Source organism: Macrobrachium nipponense, chromosome 12 (genome assembly GCF_015104395.2).
Source record: "Macrobrachium nipponense isolate FS-2020 chromosome 12, ASM1510439v2, whole genome shotgun sequence".
Classification (NCBI taxonomy): domain Eukaryota; kingdom Metazoa; phylum Arthropoda; class Malacostraca; order Decapoda; family Palaemonidae; genus Macrobrachium; species Macrobrachium nipponense.
In genome coordinates, this window is record NC_087205.1 from 7924498 (window position 1) to 7948629 (window position 24132).

At 38.5% G+C, this 24132-nt stretch overlaps 2 protein-coding genes across 3 annotated transcripts in view; both read left to right on the forward strand.

The window, feature by feature from the left end:
- LOC135224323 (large ribosomal subunit protein eL33-like) overlaps nucleotides 1-9732 on the forward strand; it is a 34666-nt gene extending 24934 nt beyond the window's left edge. For both annotated transcript variants that reach the window (XM_064263222.1, XM_064263221.1), the window contains exons 3-5: nucleotides 7487-7631; nucleotides 9270-9422; nucleotides 9687-9732. In XM_064263222.1, the coding sequence (XP_064119292.1) occupies nucleotides 7487-7631; nucleotides 9270-9422; nucleotides 9687-9710 (322 nt within the window). In that variant the 3' untranslated portion in view covers nucleotides 9711-9732. The remainder of the gene's footprint in view (nucleotides 1-7486; nucleotides 7632-9269; nucleotides 9423-9686) is intronic.
- Nucleotides 9733-21312: 11580 nt separating this feature from the next.
- The window catches only part of LOC135224325 (uncharacterized), a 51554-nt gene continuing 48734 nt past the window's right edge, over nucleotides 21313-24132 (forward strand). The window contains exon 1 of the mRNA XM_064263224.1: nucleotides 21313-21447. The gene's annotated coding sequence lies outside the window, so the exon portion shown is untranslated. The remainder of the gene's footprint in view (nucleotides 21448-24132) is intronic.

The following is a 24132-nucleotide window of genomic DNA, read 5'->3' on the forward strand; positions in this document are numbered from 1 at the left end:
TCCTTACTGCCATCACAACTGAAACTCCACAGTGCTTATTTGATTGTAATTATACACATTTTGGTCTTAATTCACTCCACAGTGCACTTGAACCACGCTGTGGTTCCTGGTTCCTAAGCACTCACTCCGCAAACACAGTTACGAGCAGCAGACGACAATACTGATTATGAGATGCAAAGCTTTATTCCCTTAATTGTTTACTTTACTCAATATTTAGTTTAACTTTACTTCAAAATGTTTATTTAATTCATGTCTATTATCCTTTTTTTGCAACCAAATTAACCCCCAAAAATTACAAATGTTTCGGATGTATACTTACGAGCAGACGACGCGAGGAAAAATGACTCATCGTTGCCAATCTAGTGGAGCGTCATACATACGCCGATGCATTTACAAACTGTTTCGATGAATTCTAGTTGTCATAGTAATGCAGTAATGATAAAATTGCTGTAATATGTACGTATATATAATAAAAATAGATACAATTTCACTTATTTCCCCGGTTTTGTGTAAGTCTTATACCTAGTTTGGAGGGTAAACACATACCAATTGACAACACTGATAAACAATTGAAGAGCGCAAAACAGCGCAAAGAATGCCGTAGTCCCCTTGAATAAGTGCTGGTAAGAGGTTGGTTTACGATTGTTGTGATGAAAGTGCCCCAGCGTCTATGGGTACAAGTGGTGTGCAGATTTAGCACAGGAAATGGGAAGTTTGTTGACACAAGCGACTCCGTAAACATCAAGATGGCGTCAATCTTCGAAACATTTTTAGTTGTAAGTAAAAATTTCCAAAGCGTTTTGGTGAGATTTCCACTGCCGTAGCCACCCTTTTCACTACCATCTGTTTAAATCTTGAAATTTGGCCTCAATTTCTAACTTTGGAGAAAATACTTACTTCGAAAGGAGAGTAGAGGTCTTTAGCTCCGTTTCTCACCAACAAGAAGTCGCGACTGATGCCCATCTCCGGTGTCAGGACGCGTTATAATGTAATTTTTTGGAGGGTGGCAAGCGTTGAATGTAGGTGGCCTGTTTGGCCTGCTGTGATGTTTTACCCTAACTTTATTCTGACTCAAATTTAAGTAATTATTTTTTGGAATTAGAACGTTCCTTTAAGTCCTGTATTATGACGTCACGACATCTTGACTTTCATACCTATTGTAAGTAATTGTTTTACTCAACTTTCTTGCAGAAAAGTTTACCAGTTATGCAGATTATCAGCTCTTCATGTTTTTGTTATAATCGTAATGCGCATATATATCTTTATTATTTACTTTTTGGATATATGAAGATGTTTTACTGCCGGATTATCGCCGTAGTGTGACGCAATCGTTTTCGGTCCCTGGGCCTCTGTTTTCGCACCATAAGAAATTATGGGGCCGAATTTGCAATGACCAGAAAGCCGTTAAAAGAGGAAAGTTAGCATTGAGGGCATATGTTTTGATTGAGTAAAATACAAATTTATTCGGAGCGCTTACAGTTCAGTTGCCCACGGGTTTCGTCTGCTATGGAATCGGCGGAGCAATACAAACAAGATGGCGGACGCTTTGTTTTGGCGCCTGCTTTAAAAACCCTGAAACCTATAAAAATGATAATGGGGGACCCTTTTGGGAACTGGGGTTTTTGGGTGGGGGAGTACATGCGAGTAAATGAAAACGGTAAGGGGGGAGCCATTGGGAAACCGGGGTTTTTGGGTGGGGGGAAACCCAGATGATGACAATGAACACGAAAAACAACAAAACCCTAGCAGACGAAACCCGTTGCCAAGTAAACTGTAGGAGCTCACGTACCAACAAAAATGTAGGAGGTCCCGTCCCCCGTTGTGTTAGGCTAACCAAATGACGGCAATGAACACTAAAAACCACGAAACCCTAGCAAATGAAACCAGTGGCCAACTAAACTATGAGCTCCCGTTCCAACTAAACTGTAGGAGCTCCTGTTCCAACTAAACTGTAGGAGCTCCGGTGATCGTAACCAAACGAACCAACCTAACCAAACTTAGGCCGTGTGCCCTTACCTGGCTGGGGGGGCTTCGCCCCCCTGGACCCCCCAGTATAGTATATTAAGTGATTGCTACCTAACCAAAGGAACCAACCTAACCATAGTTAGTCTCCACGTCCTTACCTGGCCGGGGGCGACCTCCCAGTATAGTATATTAACAGTGATTGCTACCTAACCAAAGGAACCGACCTAACCAAACTAAGTCTGCATGTCCTTACCTGGCCGGGGGGGCGGCCGCCCCCCTGGACCCCCTGTGTAGTAAGTTAACAATTATAAATATCTAACCAATATAACTTGTCCATACATATGGCTGGCACCCGTATGTCCTTACTGATAACTAAACAAAATTAATATTTCCGAGAATACATTGGTTAAAGTCAAGGCCACGTTGTTTGCTCAAACACATGGACTGCGTTCGAACACGTGGACTTCTAGCGAACGTGAATGTTCGGATGTGTTGAGCGTGCCTGACTTCAGCATAGCGGAAATAACAATGGCGTGCTTAATTTTGGCAAAATAATTAAAATAACGTGCATTTACATTGATAACCTTACTTGGAGATGTTGATAGTGTCCAATGATTGGCCGGAACCCCCCCCCCTCCCCCCCCCCCCCCCCCCCACCCCCCCCCCCCCCTGCAAATTAGTTGGGCAAGAACAAGGGAAAAAAATAGAATAAAGAGGGAAAAAAAATTGAGCTCTTACAGTTCAGTTGGGCATGGGTAAAAATATAGAATACTGTAAATTAAATTGGAGCTCCTAAAGATTAGTTGGGCAAGAATAAAAATATCGAAGAGAATCGGCGGACTAATACCAACAGGATGGCTGCCGTTTGTTGTGGCTTTCAGGTTGATGCATGTTCGGGTTCGGGCCGGGTCGGTCCCGTGGGTTGGGGTCGGGTTTGGTCGGCTGCAGGTCATCTGCGAGAACTACTTACCTTGGCGGAGGGATTACGGGCCTGGCAAAATGGTGTTACGCGGCCCGGACAACTCAACTGTGATCAACCGATTTATTCAATAGCTAGCTTGTAAAAAATACTTTATTACAAAAAACTTGATTGACAACTAAGCAGCATACCTACTATGGGTTTCAGCGACAGTGCAAGCACGTTTTTGGGCAATAGCTATTTCTGTAACGAACACTCGTATCAGAACGAGATTTTGCTATAAAGCATTACACCCAGTGCCGTAATTTATAAGGGTATCATGAATCACTAATTGTAAAGAATAACGACACTTGACCTTGTACCAAGAGACAAAAACTCCATTATCCAGAAATGGATACGAACATGCATAAAAAGCTCCACCTACCCTCCCCGCCACCCCTTTCCTTCTTCGTTCCTTCGCCTTTCTCTCTCTCTCTCTCTCTCTCTCTCTCTCTCTCTCTCTCTCTCTCTCTCTCTCTCTCTGTTGCCAATCGGTATGTGTTGATCCTCCAAACTGGGTATAAGACTACACACAACGTTGAAATTGGTGAAATTAGGCTATGTATTGGAAGTATATATACATAAATATTAAAGCAATTTTATCATTATTGCATTACTATGACAACTAGAATTCATGGAAACAGTTTATAATAATGAATCGGCGTATGTGTGAAGCCTCCACTAATGTGGCAACGATGATTTTGCCATTCTTAGCATGCAAACATTAAAGGTTACATTTATTTCTGGCATACGGTTATTGAAGAAATTCAAAAAACTAATATAGACTGAAATCAATGAAAAGTGCTAGCAAAAACAAAAAAGCAAAAAAAAATATATATATATATATATAATCCACTTATCCGTAGTCGTTCCGCTATGGTTTTCGGCAGCCAGATGTACGAAAACGTTAGAAACATTTGTTTGTATCTACTTTAAAAATATCTGTAACTTTTCGGGGTAATTTGGTTGCAAAAAAGGGATAATATACATGAATTAAATTAAAATTTTTAAATAAAGTAAATTTGAACTAAATAACGAGTAAAGTAAACAATTTAGGGAATAAAACTTTGCAGTTTCGTCGTCTGCTGTTTCGTAACTGTGTTTGTGGCGCGCGCGCTTATGAACCATGAACAGCAACTTGTTTAAAGTGCAATGTGGAGTGAATCGAGACTAAAATGTGTATAATAACAATCAAATAAGCACTGTGGAGTTTCAGTTGTGATGGCAGTAAGAATAAAAACCACCGATTACAAGGTAAGAATGAATTGCAGTTCAAACCATGACCCCGGGAATAAAAAGTTTCATACTTTCAGTAATATAGGCAACAAAATGTTTTATTGTGCTGATTACAAATGCAATCTTGAGTAAGATCAATAAACGTTACATACATACGCTAACATTGTTCAAGTGATTGCTGGGAGGCTGGGAAAGATTATTGTCTTCACTGATCAGAACCTGTACATCCACACGGTAGCCGCCATATTGGATTTCAAAACTGCCTTGAAAACATATTTTACGAAGAGCGTCACATGCTTATTTTAGTTTGTATGGGCTTTCATATATCACATTATGTTGACGAAACTTCAATCTTTTGAATGGTATGTTTCGAGTTGTACTTGTATTCTTGTTTCACCATTTAAATATCGAGTGAATAAGACCTGTCCACCGTGATAAGGGTTGGTAGTCGCTGGTGTTTCCCCCTACATTAAAGGTTCAGCAGATTTTAAACTAACCCATCTGTGTAGGGTAAACTGAGTGGACTAGCTGTGGCCACCCTAACTCTGTTTGGACCCACCTTCAGGAAAAGTACTTTAACATGCCCTGGCACTGGAGATGGGCACCATTCATGAGTCATAGGGTAAACAATCACGGACGATCCACCATCATCACACTGGACGGGTCTTATTCATTCTATATTTAATTGGTGAAACAAGAATACGATTACAACTCTAAGCATACCATTCTAAAGATTGAAGTTTTGTCAACATTATATGATATATGAAAGCCCCATACGAACTAAAATAAGCATGTGACGCTCTTCGTAAAATATGTTTTCAAGGCAGGTTTGAAATCCAATATGGCGGCGCGGCTATTGTGTGGCTGGACGGGTCTGTTCACAGATGGACACCATCTTTCCCAGCACTCATTTGAACAATGTTAGTATATAGGGTAAAAAAATCACGGACGACCAACCCTCATCACACTGGACGGGTCTTATTCACTATATTTAATTGATGAAACAAGAATAAAATTACAACTCAAAGCATACCATTCAAAAGATTGAAGTTTCGTCAACATAATGTGATATATGAAAGCCCCATACGAACTAAAATAAGCATGTGACGCTTTTCGTAAAATGTGTTTTCAAGGCAGTTTTGAAATCCAATAAGGCGGTTACCGTGTGGATGTACAGGTTCTGATCAGTGACGACAATCATCTTTCCCCAGCCTGCCCAGCACTCATTTGAACAATGTTAGCGTATATATGTAACGTTTATTGATCTTACTCAAGATTGCAGTTGTAATCAGCACAATAAAACAACATTTTGTTGCCTAGATTAGTTTTCAGGTTTCAACAAGCTGAAAAAGGTGATAGATGTCTATGAAGAGTCAAACTTCTAGAAATTGCATATCCGTAGGTAACGAACGATAGAATCTGCCCTGAAAAGAGCTCCGAAGAGGAGATTCATAGATTTGAAGTACACAGAAATTGTGCTCTGCTGTATTCATGGTGGTAAGGAAAACTACCAAAGTCGATCCTCTGGTAAATGGCATAGTCAGTCGTAAGTAATCATCCAAATCAGGTCTATATTAACAGCATGTTTCCCATATTGGACGCACTACTGACTGCTGCACTAATTTACTAGCTGGGCCTCAAATTTTTGAATCTGGAGCTCTTTTTCTGGGCCGATTCGATCATCCATGACCTACGGATATACAATTTTTGGAAGTTTGACTCTTCGTAGACATCTATTGCCTTTTTCAACTCTTTGAAACCTGAAAACATATGGTTTTCGGCAAAAACTGATGTATTATTACACAGGTCATGTTGGTCGGTTGCCATTTTCTTGCTGTCACTGATATGCCTGAGGCAGTAACAAGGGTTCGCGCATGCGCAATTCACTGCTGTATCAATATACGTATTGCCTTTGGGATACGGCTGCCGTACCAATATCCAGTTCGCATTCAATTCATGTTTGGTGATGTGTTGATCAACTCGTGGGTTAGGCAGGTGACGGCATGGTGCCTCTAGTTTATGCTAGGATAGTTACATTGTATCCATGTTTTAATCTACTGATCACCATTAAGGGGTAGCCTAGGCCAGTCAACGAGAGCAAATGAGTTTGTGGGTTGTCTTGGGCCTACTTGGTCAGGTCATGGCATGGCACCAGAAGATTCAGAAGATGAATCCTCACCATAATTAAAATGGTTGGTGTAGTCTATGGCAGGCCATATGTTCGCCTCAGCAGCGTGGTTGGTATGGTATTAGCGTTCTACCTCGGTGGTCGCAGGTTCGATTCTTGGCCATCCCATTGAGGAGTGAGAGATGTGTATTTCTGGTGATAGAAGTTCACACTCGACGTGGTTCGGAAGTCACGTAGAGCCGATGGTCCCGTTGCTGAATAACCACTGGTTCCATGCAACGTAAAAGCACCATACAAGCAAGCATATGTTCGAAATTGAAATCCATGTTAGCCCAATGACCTACATACAGACATGGGAAAGTATGTAGAACATTGGCTACCAATTTGGCAGTCTGAGTTTGCTTCCCCGCTTTGGCAGCGCGGAATCAGAGGAATTTATTTATAGTGATAAGTTAATTTTCAATATAAGGTAGTTTGGATCCCACAATAAGCTGTAGGTCCCATTGCTAAGTAACCTATTGGTTCCTAGCCATTTGAAAATATCTAATCCTTTGGGCCAGGCCTGGTGGTATGGTTACACTAAGATGTTCTTAATTTGTAGAACATTTACACTGGGTGGTTTGTATTACATTATGCCAACTGTAAAATAACTGGTGACTAGTAATTGTGTTTTTTATTATGATTAAATTTAACAGTAGTTTCTTGTTTTTCAAAGTAATATCTAACCATCTTATGATTTAATTACGTGTGCATCGTATGCCAAGTATATTAAGAATAGTAATACTACGTATATAGAATGATGAGAGAGAGATCTAGGTAGGAGCAATTTAGAGTATGAGCATATGTGATAGGATTGACAAACAAAGTTGATGTTTGTACTTTATATATATTAGAAAGGTACGGTAACTAAATTCTTTTGATATTTGTGCACCAAGGAAATTAAACTTCAATTATCAGAGGAATTGATGGAATAGTGTATGCCATCTTCACACTTACGTTTCATTCTATAATCTGTATTAGGTAAGGAATATGAGTACGGTCGGTTTCATTCTATAATCTGTATTAGGTAAGGAATATGAGTACGGTCATACTTAATTTTAATATAGGTGTGTATACTTTGATGAAGTAATTGTGTGGAAAGATTTGTAAGATTGACATGTTTTCTTTGTTTCAGTGCTCACAATGTTAAATACTTTCAGATTATATGCCAGGGGTGTCTTCCATGGCTACAAACGTGGTCTGCGTAACCAACATGAGCGTACATCTCTGTTAAAGATTGAAGCCTGCAAAAACATTGGTGATGCCCAGTTTTATGTAGGCAAGCGTGTTGCATATGTTTACAGGGTAAGACACCATTTTAAAATTCATATTAATTTTTAAGTAATTTTCTCACCTTACGAACATTATCTTTTAGTATACTGTTGTTAGACTACTTAAGCTTTTAAATGTCTTATCTCCCTTTCGTGAGGTATGAAAGTCCATATGTTCAAATGTATAGATTAATTTCCTCTCCCTTTCTCCCCGGTATAGTGTGAAGTAGTCCTAGTTTTGCTAATACCTTTCCTGACTGCCTGACTAAGCAATAGACACACATAGGACCTTGCCTGATTTATTTGCAGACCTGCTTTGGTTAACCTACTTTTTCCTCTTGCTAGTGTGCTTATATATTAAGTAACAACCTTGTTCGATAGTTCTCCAACTTTATTGTCTTTAGCTTATGTATGAAACCTTATTTTACCATAATATAAACATTGCAGTGACATTTGCTAATATGTAAATGAAGTTCATAGTTCTACTCGTGCGAGTGTGTTTTACAGTTTATTCTCATGCATTCCATTGAGGTGTTAGAGATGATGTGTTTCTGGTGATAGAAGTTCACTCTCGACGTGGTTTGGAAGTTACGTAAAGCCATTGGTCCCATTCCTGAATAACCACTGGTTCCATGCAAACAAACTAGCAAAATACAATTTTATTGTTTTTATTGTTTGAGTTATATAGTGAGTGCTTTTTACATAGTTAAATTGTTTGAATTCTTAAAATATTTGCATACAAAGGTTTTATATGTAGGCTAGCAATGATGTTTGAAGTCTTAAAATATTTTCATAAAAGGTTTTATATATAGGCTAGCAACGAACACTCCACTACAGTAGTATCACAACATGCTTGGGGGTCTGGCTTTCTGTTAAATAACACAAGCTTTTGAATATTTTCTAGGTATAATTAAAGATAACAGCAATTCCACTGGTTCCCAACCTAAACTCCCTTTTTGGAGGTAGTAGTGCTATCAGTTGGACATTTTGTATTACTGGTAGGCAAGGGGTGTTAGCAGCATCCCTTCAGCCCTTGCCTGTACCCACTTTTTAGCCATTCCCACTCGATGTTTTCAGTTTTTGCTGTCAAGTGTCCAGTATTATGTTGCAACTGAGGGTTTTTCTCCTGGTTTAACTTTTAGACCCTTCTACTTTAGTGTCATTTATTCCCTAGGTCCCTTGTCCAACAGCCCTAACTCCTTTTCATTTTCTTAGCTCTTGAGTGACCTTACCTTTGGCATGTAGTATTTCACAAATCCAATCCATTCTAACCTGAACTACCCTGTACTAAATGCTAAGTATTCAATTTAGATTTATTTACCAAAGTATCTCCTCAAATATGGCAGCTTTAAAAAAAAAAAAAACACTAATGTAGCAGATAAGTATATACAGAATTCCTGTATATTTGGGTGTTACTACCTGCATCTTACCACTCCTCATGACGATTTGTATGGTAAGTTACTGTACAGTTGACTGTTGTATTTAAAAAAAAGCAACTCTCTCTCTCCCCCCATTAAGAAGTTTAGGTCTCCAGCTGTGACTAAAGCCCATGTGTGCTAGTTAATTTTTTGACATAATTGAACCTGGTGAAATGGAGTTCAGTGAATGTTTTCTTTGTTATAATTGACATGTTTACTTTTTTATATTTGACATTTTTCTTATTCAATTGCAGTGTAAGAAGAAGACTCCAACTCCTTATGCTGGAAAGTCTAAGATTCGTATCATCTGGGGCAAAGTTATTCGTACTCATGGTAATTCTGGAATGGTTAGGGCAAAGTTCAAGAAGAATATGCCCTCTGTTGCAATGGGAAGACGTGTCAGAGTGGTGAGTTATTCTTTTGTGTCCTTTTAATTTTTTTCTGTTAATGTGGAAAGCTGGTCAGGTTGTCCGTTATAAATTGTAAAGGTGTCAAGTTCAACTTTTTATTTGTTTATCGACATAAATGTGTGATGCGATGGATTGTCATAAAAGTTACAATTGTAATTTGTCAATATAGAACTAATGGTATATATATATATTTTATTTTTTTATTTTTTTTTATTTTTTTACATGTCAGTTGTATAGTAATTATTAATTGTCCTTTTCCAGATGCTGTACCCATCCAGGATTTAAGAGAATAAAGAAAAAAATTAAATTTTGTTTTCATTTATCTAATTTTATCTGTAGGTGGGGTTATATGTAGCATAGATGTGGAAGAATTACATGGGTAGAGGTCACTTAATTTATATGTTCATAGAAAGGGGGAGGGCAATCCTGTTAATGAAGTCCTAAACATACCTTGAGTGATAGTTCTTACATGAAACAAACCTTCGGTCTTGACAATAGGATAATCTAGTGCCAGCTGTTAAATGGTTAAAAATGATCAAAGATTGTAAAGCAAGGAATCTAGCGACCCGTAAGTATATGAGGTCGAAACTGGTCACCAACTAAGCTTGGGACCTTGTGACACATTGGTTTTTCTTTGACTGCATTGGAGAGTAGTCGGTTTGCGCGCTCCTTGCCAAGCTGGTGGTTTTGTTTGCCCCCTATTTCTTTGCCATTTCCCATTATTCAGCATTTGAAATTGCAACCTGGAAATGGAATCCCAATCGCGCCCAAGATAACGGGAAAAATGCCTTTAAATCACGAGTAACTGACAGTGCCACCTGTTATTGTATTCCCAAACATGGCCAATCATTAAAGGAAGTGAATGGTAAAGAGTTGCTTTAACCCAGTCAGATACTACATTGCTAGTGAAAACTGCAGTAGCAAAAGTGCGCTTTTATTTTTATTCATTATATAATTTGAAGTACTCGTGGACATTGAATAAGACTTCTCATGTCTGAGCACTGAATTGCTGCCCTTGGGAGCCTTTCATCTTAAACAGTCATGCTTGGGTATCAGAACCAAAGTGATAAACTACTTAACCTTCCTGACCTGAGACAGGGAGATATGTGGCAAAGTGTATGCCAAATCTACACTTGTTCGCCTTAAGTGAGATTTAATGAATGAAATTGGAGCAAAGCCGCAACGTCGGAAACCTACTCATGTTTCATGACATCCTGGACATACTATAATGACTACATACAGTGTTGATCATATTTTTCTTAAAGGAGACTGCAGAGTTGTGAAAATGATGTATAACCATTAATTTTCATGTTAAAAAAAGAGTAATTGTGCATTGACTCGATTTATGTTTTCTTCGGAAGTACAACGGATTCTGCATGAAATTCTAGGCTAAATTTCAATGAAAATTGCAATTTATGTAAATGGTGCCAATGCAGATTTAGTTCGACACTGGACCTAATGAGTGTCTCGGGCGTGATTGGTATGGTTTTGACCTGCCACCTTAGTGGTCTTGAGTTTGATTCTCGGGCATTCCATTGAGGATTCATAGATGTATTTCTGGTGATAGCAGTTCACTCTCTATGTGGTTCGGAATTCGCGTAAAGCCGCTGGTCCTGTTGCTGAATAACCACTGGTTCCCTGCAACGTAAAAACACCATACAAACAAAAAAACAAAAGCCCATTGACTGGAAAGTATGGATAGAACTGAAAACTACTACTGCCCCTTGGGAATGGGGGATGAACATAAAAACAAACAAGGCGGCAAGCACTATAAAGAATAACAAGACCAAAGGTAGTGAATATTCCGGTAGGCGACCGCTGGTAACTCGCTCATGGCAGTAATCTTCTGTGTTACCAAGAATATGTAATAATCGTAACACCGTCCTATTTTATTTTGTTTCTTAAAAAAAAAAATCAGACCGTTAGTCATGTAAAGTGTGTGCTAATTTGCCATAGAATAGATTTTGTTGTCTGTTAACAATTTAACGTTTTCTGTTACCCAGGACCCAACTAAATTTGTACTGTATTCGTTGCAAAAAACTCCATACATTACGGATACCAACCTATGCAGGAACGCCCTTACTACCTGAAGTCTTCTTTCCCATCGTTTACCCTACATTAAGGGGTCAGTTGCCTGATGCGCTTTCTCCGCTGCCTTCTATCAAAAGCATCATCCTCCACCAACCTCTTCTCTCCATATCTTCCTTCACTATCTCGCCATCTAATTCTTGTCTCCCTCTCTTCCTCTTAACAGATTCCTTCCAAGCCCTCTTCACTTTCTCCTCGTCATCCATCCTCAACACGCCCATCTCAGTCATGACTCATCACCTCTGTAATCTTTACTAAGCCTGCCCTTCTTATTTCATAATTTTCCAATCTCTCAAGCAGCGCTATTCCCATAATCCACCTCAGCATTCTCATCTCTGTTCTCTCAAGCTTTACTTCCTCTTTTCTTCTTAGATCCCATGTTTATGCTCCATACATTTAAGGGCCCCATACACTGAACGATTGTCTGTATCGTTTGCAAAAACATTGTGTTTGGGTTTGTCTGAATGCAAAAGTGGGCGAAGCTTCGTGTCTGAACGATCTCAGCAGGAATCTGTTATGACCATGTTGTTGGCTTGCGACTTAAGTCTGTCATATACAGGTCGTTCAATGTATGGGTTTGTCTGCATCAAGGCGAATACAGTAGAGGTCAGACGGAAAAGAGATTATCGGTGACTCACCTTCCAGAGTAGGCAACAATTCACCCCACGCCGCATGGGTACAACCCACCGGTTATAATCCACACCTTTGTTATACTGTATTGGTCTTGGGTCACTCTGAACCCAGACAGCCACACCTAGGGTCTTTCTGGAGATGTTGCCCGCGAAATTTGTCTCGGCCGTTTCTCTCCGACTGGCCTATGCTATACGTATTGGCCTTGGTCTGCATATATAATGCTATCGCACGCGTCTCCACTTGAGATGATGCCATGTCTTTACGAGACAAAATCTGTTCAGACTGAAATCGGTGTGCAGATCGTTCATACTGTGTGTGTTTGTCGATAACGACAATTGTTCATACCATCGTTCAGTGAATGGGGTCCCTAACTGGTCTTATCAATATTACATATCTTGACTTTTAGCTTGATTGGCATTTTCTTATCACACCACTCCAGATACCTCTCTCCACTTCCCCCATGCAGCTTTTATCCTACTGTCAACTTCAGCTTCACATCCTCCCTCTTGGCTTAAAGTATAACCAAAGTATTTAAACTTCTGCCTGTTTTATAATCGAGCCTCTTCCTTCTTGTATTACTATTCTGTCTCTATCTTTCCTACTGCTCAGTAAAAGCTGTTTTATTCACATTCACCTTTAAGCCACCCCTCAAAAGACTCCTGCCACTCCAACCCTTCTCTGTAGGTCCTCCTCATTTTCAGCATTACTCACCAGATCATCGACGTACAACAACTCCCACAGCTCTTCACTACTTGTGGAGTAAGCCTACAGACTACTTGTTTGTTGCTGTTGTTATTGTTCTTGTTCTTGTTGAGGTGGGCTAGGAAAGCCTAAAAATAAAAAGGTCTGAAAATAAGTGTTTCTCGTCGAGTACTGAAAATGTAAAAATAAATAATGTGCATGTTGAACAGCACAGAAAGATTATTTCTTAAAAACATAATGTTTATTTTAAGTATCGTTGGTGAAACAATACTAGAGATTTTAGCACGCCTTGTTATCTGTGAAACTTGGAAAAAAAATGCATCGCATTACCAACAGGTTAAAATTAAATGAAAGACCCGAAGAAAATTCACTTTTCTATTGTCTGTTTCATCCCATGATTAGATAGCGGTCTTAGCTTGGAGGTACTAGTACTCCTTAAGGGGTAAAATGTTAAGTGTTATTAGACCTCGGCTCACACACACAATTAATGGATTGGTAGCCAAAGGTTGCACTGGGTCGGCTAAAGTCGACCACATATGTTCCCGATGGGCAGTATGTCCATATGCTCTCTCTGTCCCTTTCCCAACCCAAGAAGAAAATGTTAGGACTGAATTAGGATGTGAATTCGAGGGATGGCATTTTGAAAGTTCTTTTCTTCTGGATGGCGTCGATGATGAAAATATCTGGAAACTGAAGTGGTTCTGACATATTATTTTGATAGAGGCCATTTAATGGCGATTGAGTACTACAATGAAGCGCAAGCCTAATGAGCCGGATGAAAATATTGCACACCTTGAAAGAGTTCATGGGTTGAAACAGACAATGGGAAAGCGAATTTTCCTCTGGTCGTTTATTTGATGGAACTGACAGAAACAAATGGATTGGATTATAGAATTTAGGCCAAATGCCAAGCGCTGCGACATTCGAGGCTATTCAGCCTGAAAAGGAAATGGACAAGAAGAAGGACTGAAAGGCGTAACTAGGAAAACCTCGCAGTTGCACTGTGAAACTTTTGTTAGAGAGGGTGGAAAGTCAGATAGAAGAAAGAATATGAACAGAGATACAGTAAAAGGAACGAAAGGGGTTGCAGCTAGGGGCCGAAGGGACGCTGACGCTGCAAAGAACCTTACGCAAAGCCTACAGTACAACATTGAGGTGCACTGACTGGCCACTAACCCCCTACTGGAGGACAGAACAAACGAAAATGGCTGCGGATACAGTCAAGGAAAATAATTTCGCTGGGAATTGTCATGTTTATTACGATTATCAAAAAAAAAAAAAAAAAAAAAAAAAAAAAAAAAAAAAAAAAAAAAAGGCAAAGAAAACAACTGTTTAATTGATTAGATGCCTATATATCTGAATTTGTTGGAATGAAAAGTATTCTATGACTTATGTTAAAAGTTTTAAAGGCCAGCATTTCTGAGTGCAAGGTTCCTTTATCTGAGAAAGCGGTAACTATTATTAACCCAATCTGGAAAGGTGCACTTCATTTTCCAAATTTGAGTTCATACACATACACACCTGTGAAATTTGTCATTTATGTTTGAAACGTGAATTTTGAGCAACTGATTGTTCATCTGGAAAAGTGTAAATGCTTTGCTGGGTAGTTAGCTTACAGACAATTCTCGTCGCCAGAATGCTGTCCTATGCCCTGTTTTAAATGATCTGCAAATGATGGATGGAAGCGAATATGGTATCATGGTCTTAATTTACCTTAGTGTGGCTCCTGATACAGTCCGTAGGTAGTTAGTGCCGTCAGTGGACCTCATGCAGTGCAATGTAGGCATTACTCAAGGTTCTTTGCAGCGTTCCTTCGGCCCCTAGCTGCAACCACATTCGTTCCTTTCACTGCACCTCCTTTCATAGTCACTATCTTCATCTTACTTCCCACCCTCTTCTAACACTTGATTCATAGCGCAACTTCGAGGTTTTCTCCTCCTTACATACCTTTTAATGCCAACTTCCATTTCAGCGCTGAATGACCTCATAGGTACCAGTGCTTGGCCTAAATTCTATATTCAGTTCTACGATACAGTCAAGCGTGAATTTCTTCTCAATGATATCGAGTCCAGTGGAACTGGTGGTGAAACCTGTATGACGAAAAACAATGTGTACAGAGGGGAAACTCGTATTCACCTCATGGAACGCCGATAAGAGGAATATATTGCAAAAAAGTGTGTTGGGTCCATCTTGTACTAGAGACATGGGAGTAAAAAGTTCGAGCTATACGTGGACGACAGTCAATTTTACTTCTCCGTAAACAACATTGGGGATACAAACCCGAAACTAAAAGATGTTCTTACCAGTGTTAGGGTTGAGTTCAATATAGAATTCATGACGAAGGCCAAGCACTGGGACCTACAAGGTCATTCAGCGCGGAAATGGAAATTGACAGTAAAAGGTTTGAAAGGTGTAACAGGAGGAAAACCTCGCAGTTGCACTATGAATCAAGTATCAGGAGTGGGTGGAAAGTAAGACGAAGAAAGAGAATATGAAAGGAGGTACAGTAAAAGGAACGAAAGTGGTTGCAGCTAGGGGCCGGAGGCACCCTGCAAAGAACCTCAAGTAATGCCTACAGTGCACTGCATGAGGTCCTCTGACGGTACTACCACCCTACCGGGGTACCAGTGTTAGGGAATGTTTAACATTTAAGAATAAAAATAAAACCGAATTTATATTGGTTGGGGAGAAAAATACCTTAGCAGCGTTGGTGACATTCGGCCGAATACAAATAAGAATTCTTTTCTAATTCAGACGAGGTTCGTGACTTCAGTGTGCTCCTGGACTGTAATTTGTCTCGGTACTCAAATCAATAAGCTTGTCAGGGTTACTGGTCATCATCTTAGAAATACTGTTTAAAAAAAATTGTTATGAGTGTTCTATTTAAAAACTTGGAATTAATTAGTTTATCAACAGAACGGATTTGCAATTTTTATTTTTTTATGAGTTTTTATTTCTTGTAAATATGAAGCTAACTAGAAAAGATTCTATATGATAAAATTACGATTAATATCCAATTCACAGTCTTCTTGTATACGGGAAAATCTAAATAACTTTTCATCATGTTAAACATTGTCGCTTTGTTTCATCTAAACTTGGGCTCTTCGTCATGAAAAATCTAATATATTTTATTTTGAGCGGTTGACATTTGTGCTGACTTTTGAACCAGATAAGAAAACCTTGCATATATTCTGCTGACTTTTGAACTGGAAGAAAACCTTGTATATATTCTGCTGACTTTTGAACAAGGTAAGAAAACCTTGTATATATTCTGCTGACTTTTGAACTAGGTAAGAAAACCTTGTATATTCTGCTGACTTTTGAACAAGGTAAGGAAACCTTGTATATATTCTGCTGACTTTTGAACTAGGTAAGAAAACCTTGTATATATTCTGCTGACTTTTAAACTAGGTACGAAAACCTTGTATATATTCTGCTGACTTTTAAACTAGGTAAGAAAACCTTGTATATATTCTGCTGACTTTTAAACTAGGTACGAAAACATTGTATATATTCTGCTGACTTTTTAAACAAGGTAAGAAAACCTTGCATATATTCTGCTGATTTTACTTTTAAACTAGGTAAGAAAACCTTGTAGAATTAATGTCCTGCTACTTTTGAAACTAGGTAAGAAAACCTTGTATATATCCTTCTGACTTTTGACTAGGTAAGAACCTTGTATATTTCCTGCTGACTTTTAGACTAGGTAAAGAAAACTTGTATATATTCTGCTGACTTTTCTTGAACTAGGTAGTCAACCTTGTATATATTTCTGCGACTTTTTGGGGGGGAGGGTAGCAAACTGTCTATTTCTGCTGACTTTTGAACTGGTAAGGCAACTTGTATAATATTCTGCTGACTTTTTGAACTAGGTAGCAACCTTGTATATATTCGATCTCCCAAATAAACGTAGGCATTCCGGATTCCGACACTGATTGGGAAAAAAAAGAGAGAGAAGAAGAAAAAAAAACAGATCTAGAGGATAAAACGGACATTTAGCGATGTTGATGAGAGGCATTACTGATGCAAAGGGAACATCTAAATACACAAGTAGGCGTTAACCTGCGTTAACTCGTGCGTTAATTGCTAATGCTTGGGCGATGAGATCTCGCACTTTGGTCTTGGTGCATTGCCCCCTTAGCTGCCATTCCTTATTGGAATGGTTTCAGAAAGAAATTCGCCATGTAAATTTAAGCTGTGCATGTATATATATATATATATAATATATATATATATATATATATATATATATATATATATATATGTATGTGTGTGTGTGTTTTATGTTCCAGATTCTTTAAATTACCATGCATACTATGTCTTCGAAGCTTGTATTTTGTAAATTAAAGAATCTGGAATCTAAACCATCCCGTCTCATTGAATCCCAATACGATTAATAGGTGAATATCTATACACAATTAAATTGTGTAGCCACTCTGATATATATCTATTATATATATATATATATATATATATATATATATATATATATATATGAAATTACATGACAATGAATTTACTGTTTTCATACTGAACATGGATTATCCGGTAATCTATCTGCAAAAAACGTTGTTCATAATATCAGTCATTTCTTCACAGGAGACGCATCAGCGTTGCACTGAATGCCCCCAACACACCGGTTCCTTCACTGCCATCTTACAAAAGCTTTCATACTTTTTTAATATTAAGCCTTCATTTTCAATGCTCCTATCACCAATCTGTCCAGTAGGTATTTATCCCTTTTCTCCTAACAATTGTAAATGAAATACTGTATTCACTAGTGTCCCCCTTTCTTACTACATGACCAAACTTTCTCAAATCACTGATCCATCCTTTACAGGGAAGAAAATTTTGACTAATTTTGCATATGTCAATATTTTTTACCATTTCCATTTTTCTCACGCTACATATTCTGTATAAATAATTCATCCAAGAGCGCCAACCCTTCTGTCAATTCGTTACATTCAGCATCCAAACATCTTTTCCATACAGGAAAGTTTAGTTCAACAATCCCGTCACACATTCGACCCGTGGCTTCCAGAGACACCTCAATTCTCTTTTCAATCGTTTGGACGCACCCTGCTGTCTTCCTTTCTTGCTCAACTCGCTTTGTGAAACACCTCTTCTCTCATCCTACCTCACCAATTTCTTCTTCCTGAACGCTTCGTGTTTCGTCTTCAAATGGTCGTCAAGACGAAATCCACCATGGATAACTCGACTGTCTACACTTGATTACCAGTTTTATGAATAGTGTGCTCATATAGGAAAGGAATTCATGTTTATTGCTAACTAAAAAAACTACAAACTAGCTAAGCTTAAGCCTCCTTATGACGTCATGATAAAAAAAAAAAGTACGTACTCAGCAAGCCGTTACAAACTTTCAGAGAAACCAGAATGTAGAATGAGAAAAACATGGTTACTAAGCAAGAGAAACTGGGGACGAATGTACTTTTTTTTTCCTTTTCTCAAGTCAGGCATCTAACATGACTGGGTGATTCGCTATCCTCTTTATATTCGGGAATTTAGCAAAAAATAACCAAGCTCCCGGAATCCAACCATCTACCCTATAGCTATCTATGCTCCATGTACCAGAACATAGCAAAGATTTTTAGACGCCCTGAAATCGGGAATGTATCTTCAGCCGTAAATAATGTATGGAAAATAATTAATGTAGAGGGTAATTAGACAAGAACTGAATACCTGACGAAGTAGATCACAGAGAGAACATTATAAAAGTCACATAAGGAAATCTTCATAAAGGAATTTTACGTAAAAATGCATCGGAACAACCATTTACAGAGCGCCTCAGTGGCGTAATCGGTATGGTCTTGACCTGCCACCTCGGCGGCCGCGAGTTCAATTTTCGGGCATCCCATTGAGGTGTTAGAGATGTGTATTTCTGGTGACAGAAGTTCACTCTCGACGTGGCTCGGAAGTCACGTAAAGCCGTTGGTCCCGTTGCTGAATAACCACTGGTTCCATGCAATGTAAAAACACCATACAAACAAACATACAACCATTTAAGGTGAGGATAAGCTGAGAACAATGAATAAACAGCAGAGTATTCAAAGCATGGAAATTTAAAAATCACAGAGAAAAACATACGCCTAACATTTAGCGTTTACGTAAAAATCGGAACAATACCCATGATGTAAAATACACACACAAATATACCCGAAACTTCTTATGTTAAGAGTAACTAAAGATTTGAAAAGTTTATTAGACAGGGCTCTGTGTAATGGGATACTAGTAATATGCCCCGAGTTACCAGTAGTATTCTAATTAGTGGGAATAGTTAGTGAGTAAACTTTCGTGATGAGAGAGAGAGAAAATGTGATAATAGCTAGTGAGCAAAACTTTCGTAATGAGAGAGAGAGAGAGAGAGAGAGAGAGAGGGAGAGAGAGAAGAGAGAGAGAGAGAGAGAATGCTTTAGCCAGTATGGCTGTTTCTTCTATAAAGATGAAGCATACCTACTTATCGGCAAGTGAGTGTTTGTGTATGTATATATGTTTGCACAAACGTGCCAATGGCTTATCTGCATATTTTAGGTTTCACAATTAACAAATGGTCTATGTTTCTTCTCGTCTAAAACATACTTGGCATTAGTTTTTATTTTTTAAAAATTATTTTTTAGATAAATAAAAAATATCAAGGTTAAAAAAAAAGAGCCTGACAAAGAATCTCCCTGAATGATCTAAAGTTGAAGAAAGTTTGCCAATTCGTTCCGAAAAAGGTATTTTATTTGTCCGGTTTTATCAAGTTAGGAAAAGTAACTTTATTCTCATATTAATATTGAACAAGTAAATGCTTGTGCTAGCTTATAATTTTATTTTCATCATTAGCACTTTGAATATAGGTTACGTGACTTTTCTAGTTAAGGAGAGCGCTAATATGATATTTACAAATTTTGATTTTTTTTTCTATCATTTCTAATCAGTTCTGAAAGAATAAACGGCGCCCACCCTCGTCCTCTTATGCTTATATCAAACGTATCCCTCAATTAGAAAAATAATAATGAAGGCGCGATATGAGTGAATGAAAGTTTATATATATAACGGCGCTCAGATTCTTCATTTCTAATTACATCATTTAATTACTCACAACTAACCATTACCGTTGCATTTCATTTTGGCCTTACTTACCTACATCTGCACGAATAATCCCGATATATCTCAATCTATCTCGTGTAGAGCAATTTCGGCAGGTAATTCCGTCTAACGATCTCAATGAACTTCACATTATAATGAAATGCCTTTCACTAATTAGCTACCGGGTGTGAGGGTTCCAGCATATGGCCGCCTCCTCCTCCTCCTCCTCCTCCCACCTAATAACTCCCACAATCAATCATTGACGACAGCGATTAACCCTCGTAATGCATCGCTAAGGGCGAATATTACGTACAGACGAAGCATTTCTTTGTCCTAATGGTTCCCCCATTAGGCGGGATTTAAAAACGAGACCCCGCGGGGTTTAAAGCCTCCATTGTCCCTTCGCCTGCTGCGTCCTCTGTTCCACAGGATATGTGCAAAGGCTTTGAAGAGAGAGAGAGAGAGAGAAGAGAGAGAGAGAGAGAGAGAGAGAGAGAGAGAGAGAGAGAGAGCCTTTATGTAGTTTCAGTATTAAGCTTCATAGGGAAAGGGGATATGCTTCAGTGTAGGAGAGAAAGAGAGAGAGAGAGAAAGAGAGAGAGGTTTGAGCATTACGCTTTATAGGGTAGGGGATATGTTGTTTCAGAGAGAGAGAGAGAGAGAGAGAGAGAGAGAGAACAACGTTGTTGTTTGAGTATTACGCTTTATAGGATAAGGGTTATGTTGTTCCTGTGTGTGTGTGGGTGTGTATGAGAGAGAGAGAGAGAGAGAGAAGAGAGAGAGAGAGAGAGAGAGCATGATCCTCATGAATCATGTCTGTGATTAGGTCCGCTTACTATTACTTGTCCCACAGAAGCACAGAGTCGAAAATTAATTGTGTTTAAGCACGCACGGCGCCTTTAATGACACGTAACTCCAGGGGCACTTCACGTACTGGCACCTTCCACTTGTTTGCGTCTCGATTTCTTATTTTTTTTTTTTTTTTTTCGCCCCGAATTAGACCCGGTTAGTTCTTACGAGTACGGCCTTTCATGACGTTTATGATTTAATCATTGGATCTTGCCGATTGTGGGGTAAATAATATAGAGGGATTCGTTTGGACGAACAAATGAATGGGAGCTTTTTTTTGACGTGAATCAAGCGAACGCAAAGCCGAATCGAACGCCCTTTAGCACTCACCTACATTAGGCAAATAAGGAGCTGGTGGCGGTCTGGCAGGCAGCAATGTAAGGACCACAAAAAGCATGTTGTTGTCCAAGGGACGGGTAATGAACAAGGTCCGTGCGCGCAGCATGCCCGAGACCGTCGATGCCACTGCACGCGCTTAGGAGGAGGTGTCTCACTGCACGCTGTAGCTACTTCTCGGTATTCACACTACACACACGTTCGCTATTAGACGAGAGGCGTGATAAACACCAGCACTTCCATAGCTTTCGTTTGACTTGTTGCTTCCTTTAGTGATCCAGAATATACTTATATATATATTTTCAAGCTTTTCTTCGTCGCCAGTGTAGTTTTGATAACATACGACCCGAGTTCAGTGAATTAACAGAACTGTGTTGATTGGTGATTGAAATTAGTTTGCCTGCAGTGTAGCTAAAGTTGTGTTTGCGTCTGAATGTTATTTTTGTGTTTTGTGTTGTTTAGTGAATGATGGACTATGATATATATATATATATATAATATATATATATATATATATATATATATATATATATATATATATATATATATATATACTTCTGCATTATTTGATATGTAATAATACCTACTAGGATGTAGAACATGCGTGGTTATGTGTGATGCATATATTAAGTATAAAGACCACTGACCACAGCGATGCTGCTATCATTATTATGCAAATATACATATCGCGGACATGCATAATTATACATACAATTTCATGTATACTGTATTATATTTATATGTATATATCAGTAGGTGCGTAGGCTTTCTTAGGTATATATATTCTATGCAGAATATTGCGTGGGAGTAAGGCAGCACTGTGTGGTCGGCAGGATGTCAATAATTTATAGAGAAAAATAAAAAGAAAATTATGTTATTTTACAGAGAAAATATATGACAGACGCAGATTATGATAACGTCTTATCTGTTTACACCGCCGTCCTTACGCACAACCAGGGCTAGAATACAATATCCGCAGTGACGGGAGTCCCTTGCAGTAGAAACTGATATGGGTTGAATTTACCCGTTCATCATCATTGTTTTTTTTTAAGTATTTATTACAACGGACAATAATATTGATAATAATAACTAATGTTTTCATCTAGAATACTATATTTGTTAGTATTACTGAAGGCGAGTATCATTCTCTCATTGTTATTCTGAAAAAAAAACACATAGTACATACATACTTATCACACACACACACACACATATATATACACACAGATATAGATATATGTATGTGTGTATGTATATATAAATACAGTTGTCCAAATTCATTATACTCTAAAACAATTTAATAAAAGTGACATAACTCGTGGATTCTAGGGACCCCGAAGGATGGTTTATCCTCGTACGAGTAGCAATAGTAGGTTTTTTGGGGGGTGGGCGGATTCACTCACCGGTGAGCATCAATATTACGCGCCTCTGATTTGGGTTTGGGAATTGGCGGGAAAGAGGTTCCATTACCTCTATAGCCATAAATTCACTAATGGCAATTTTTAGACCGGCCCAGATCAAAGAAGTAGCTGTGATTTTGACTTCAAGGTTGGTATGTATGTACTGCCTCTCTCTCTCTCTCTCTCTCTCTCTCTCTCTCGCTCTCCTCTCTCTACCTCTCTCGCTCTCTCTCACTTGATGTCTTTTTATTTATTTGCTCATAAATATACCCAGTGTTGCTGTTGGTTTTAGTTCTTATCTTTTAAGGTAGTATGTCAGTTATAATTGTAATTTTGCAAAGAAATATTAGAGAAAACATGTATAATCCCGAAAAGTTACTGTATCTTCGATCTCAGTAATTACATAAATATTTTGCAACAAATAAACTCAATTTTTTTTTTACTGATTTTAGTACTTATCTGTTCCGATATTGTGTGAGCTGTCATGATAGCTTTACAAAATAAGATGAAATTATTAATTAGGAGAAAACTTGTATTACATGGTAAACCTAATAACTGTCTTGTAATCTTAAGAGGCCACGGGCACACAAGGGGTTGTAAATAGTCTTTTTCAACTTCTCGTGGAAGGTAGGGAGAATATTTTAGAATTTCTTTTCTTACACATGCGCATTTGCATATCTTCCTCGTTCCATTGGTGTCTTTTTTTCTGAAAATCGCCCGACCTCAAAGTTTCCCAGGCTTGAGTTGCTTCATTTTTTTCCCCCTTTAAGCCCCGGATCTTAAGGGTTAGTTAATGTATAGTTCCAGGAAGACTAAATTTGTCATTATAAGCAGAAAGGAGAAATTTATTTATCTAGTAATTTATAATTCCCTGATAAAAAGATCTACTTTTCCCTCGACCCTTTCAAAGAGCCGAAAACACCGATCACATTCTAGATTTTCTCGTGATATTCACGATAGGCTTCAAGGCTGCGGTCACGCAAACCCCTTTACTAGCATCTGTTGCCTTACTTCGCACCAAGTAGTCACAATCGGTGGCACTTTGATAAGAAAGATACAGGAAAGTGGCCGTGTCACATTCCTTACAAAGAAATGGAATTCACTAGTTTTTTCACTTTTTCAGGAAAAGGCCAGTCTCGCGAAAATAAAAGAGAAAAGGGAAAGAAAGAGGTACTGATTATTAGTTCTATACTATCCCTTTTCTCTGCGTCTCCTGGTACGACATTTTTATGATGATATTACCCCTCCCCTCGGCTTATGCGCACAAGAGAGCTATTAATTTAGCAAAAGTAGCTGCAATGCGCTTATAGGAATAGATGTTCCTAAATATTCCATTTTTTTTTAGAAAATGAGTTGTATAAAACAAATACTTGCTCTAGAGACGTTAGGACAGTTTTTATTCATAAGACGTTACACACACACACACACACACACACACACACACACATATATAATGCACAGTATATGGAATTACAATTTCCATATGTATCCAGTTTGAAAAAAATGAAATGATCAAGGCTTTCTGTTACGGTATTGAAAAATGGATTTAGCAAGCTTTGCATGGAAAGGAAGGCAGCTAATTCAGAAACCTTTGACATAACCTCACTTGG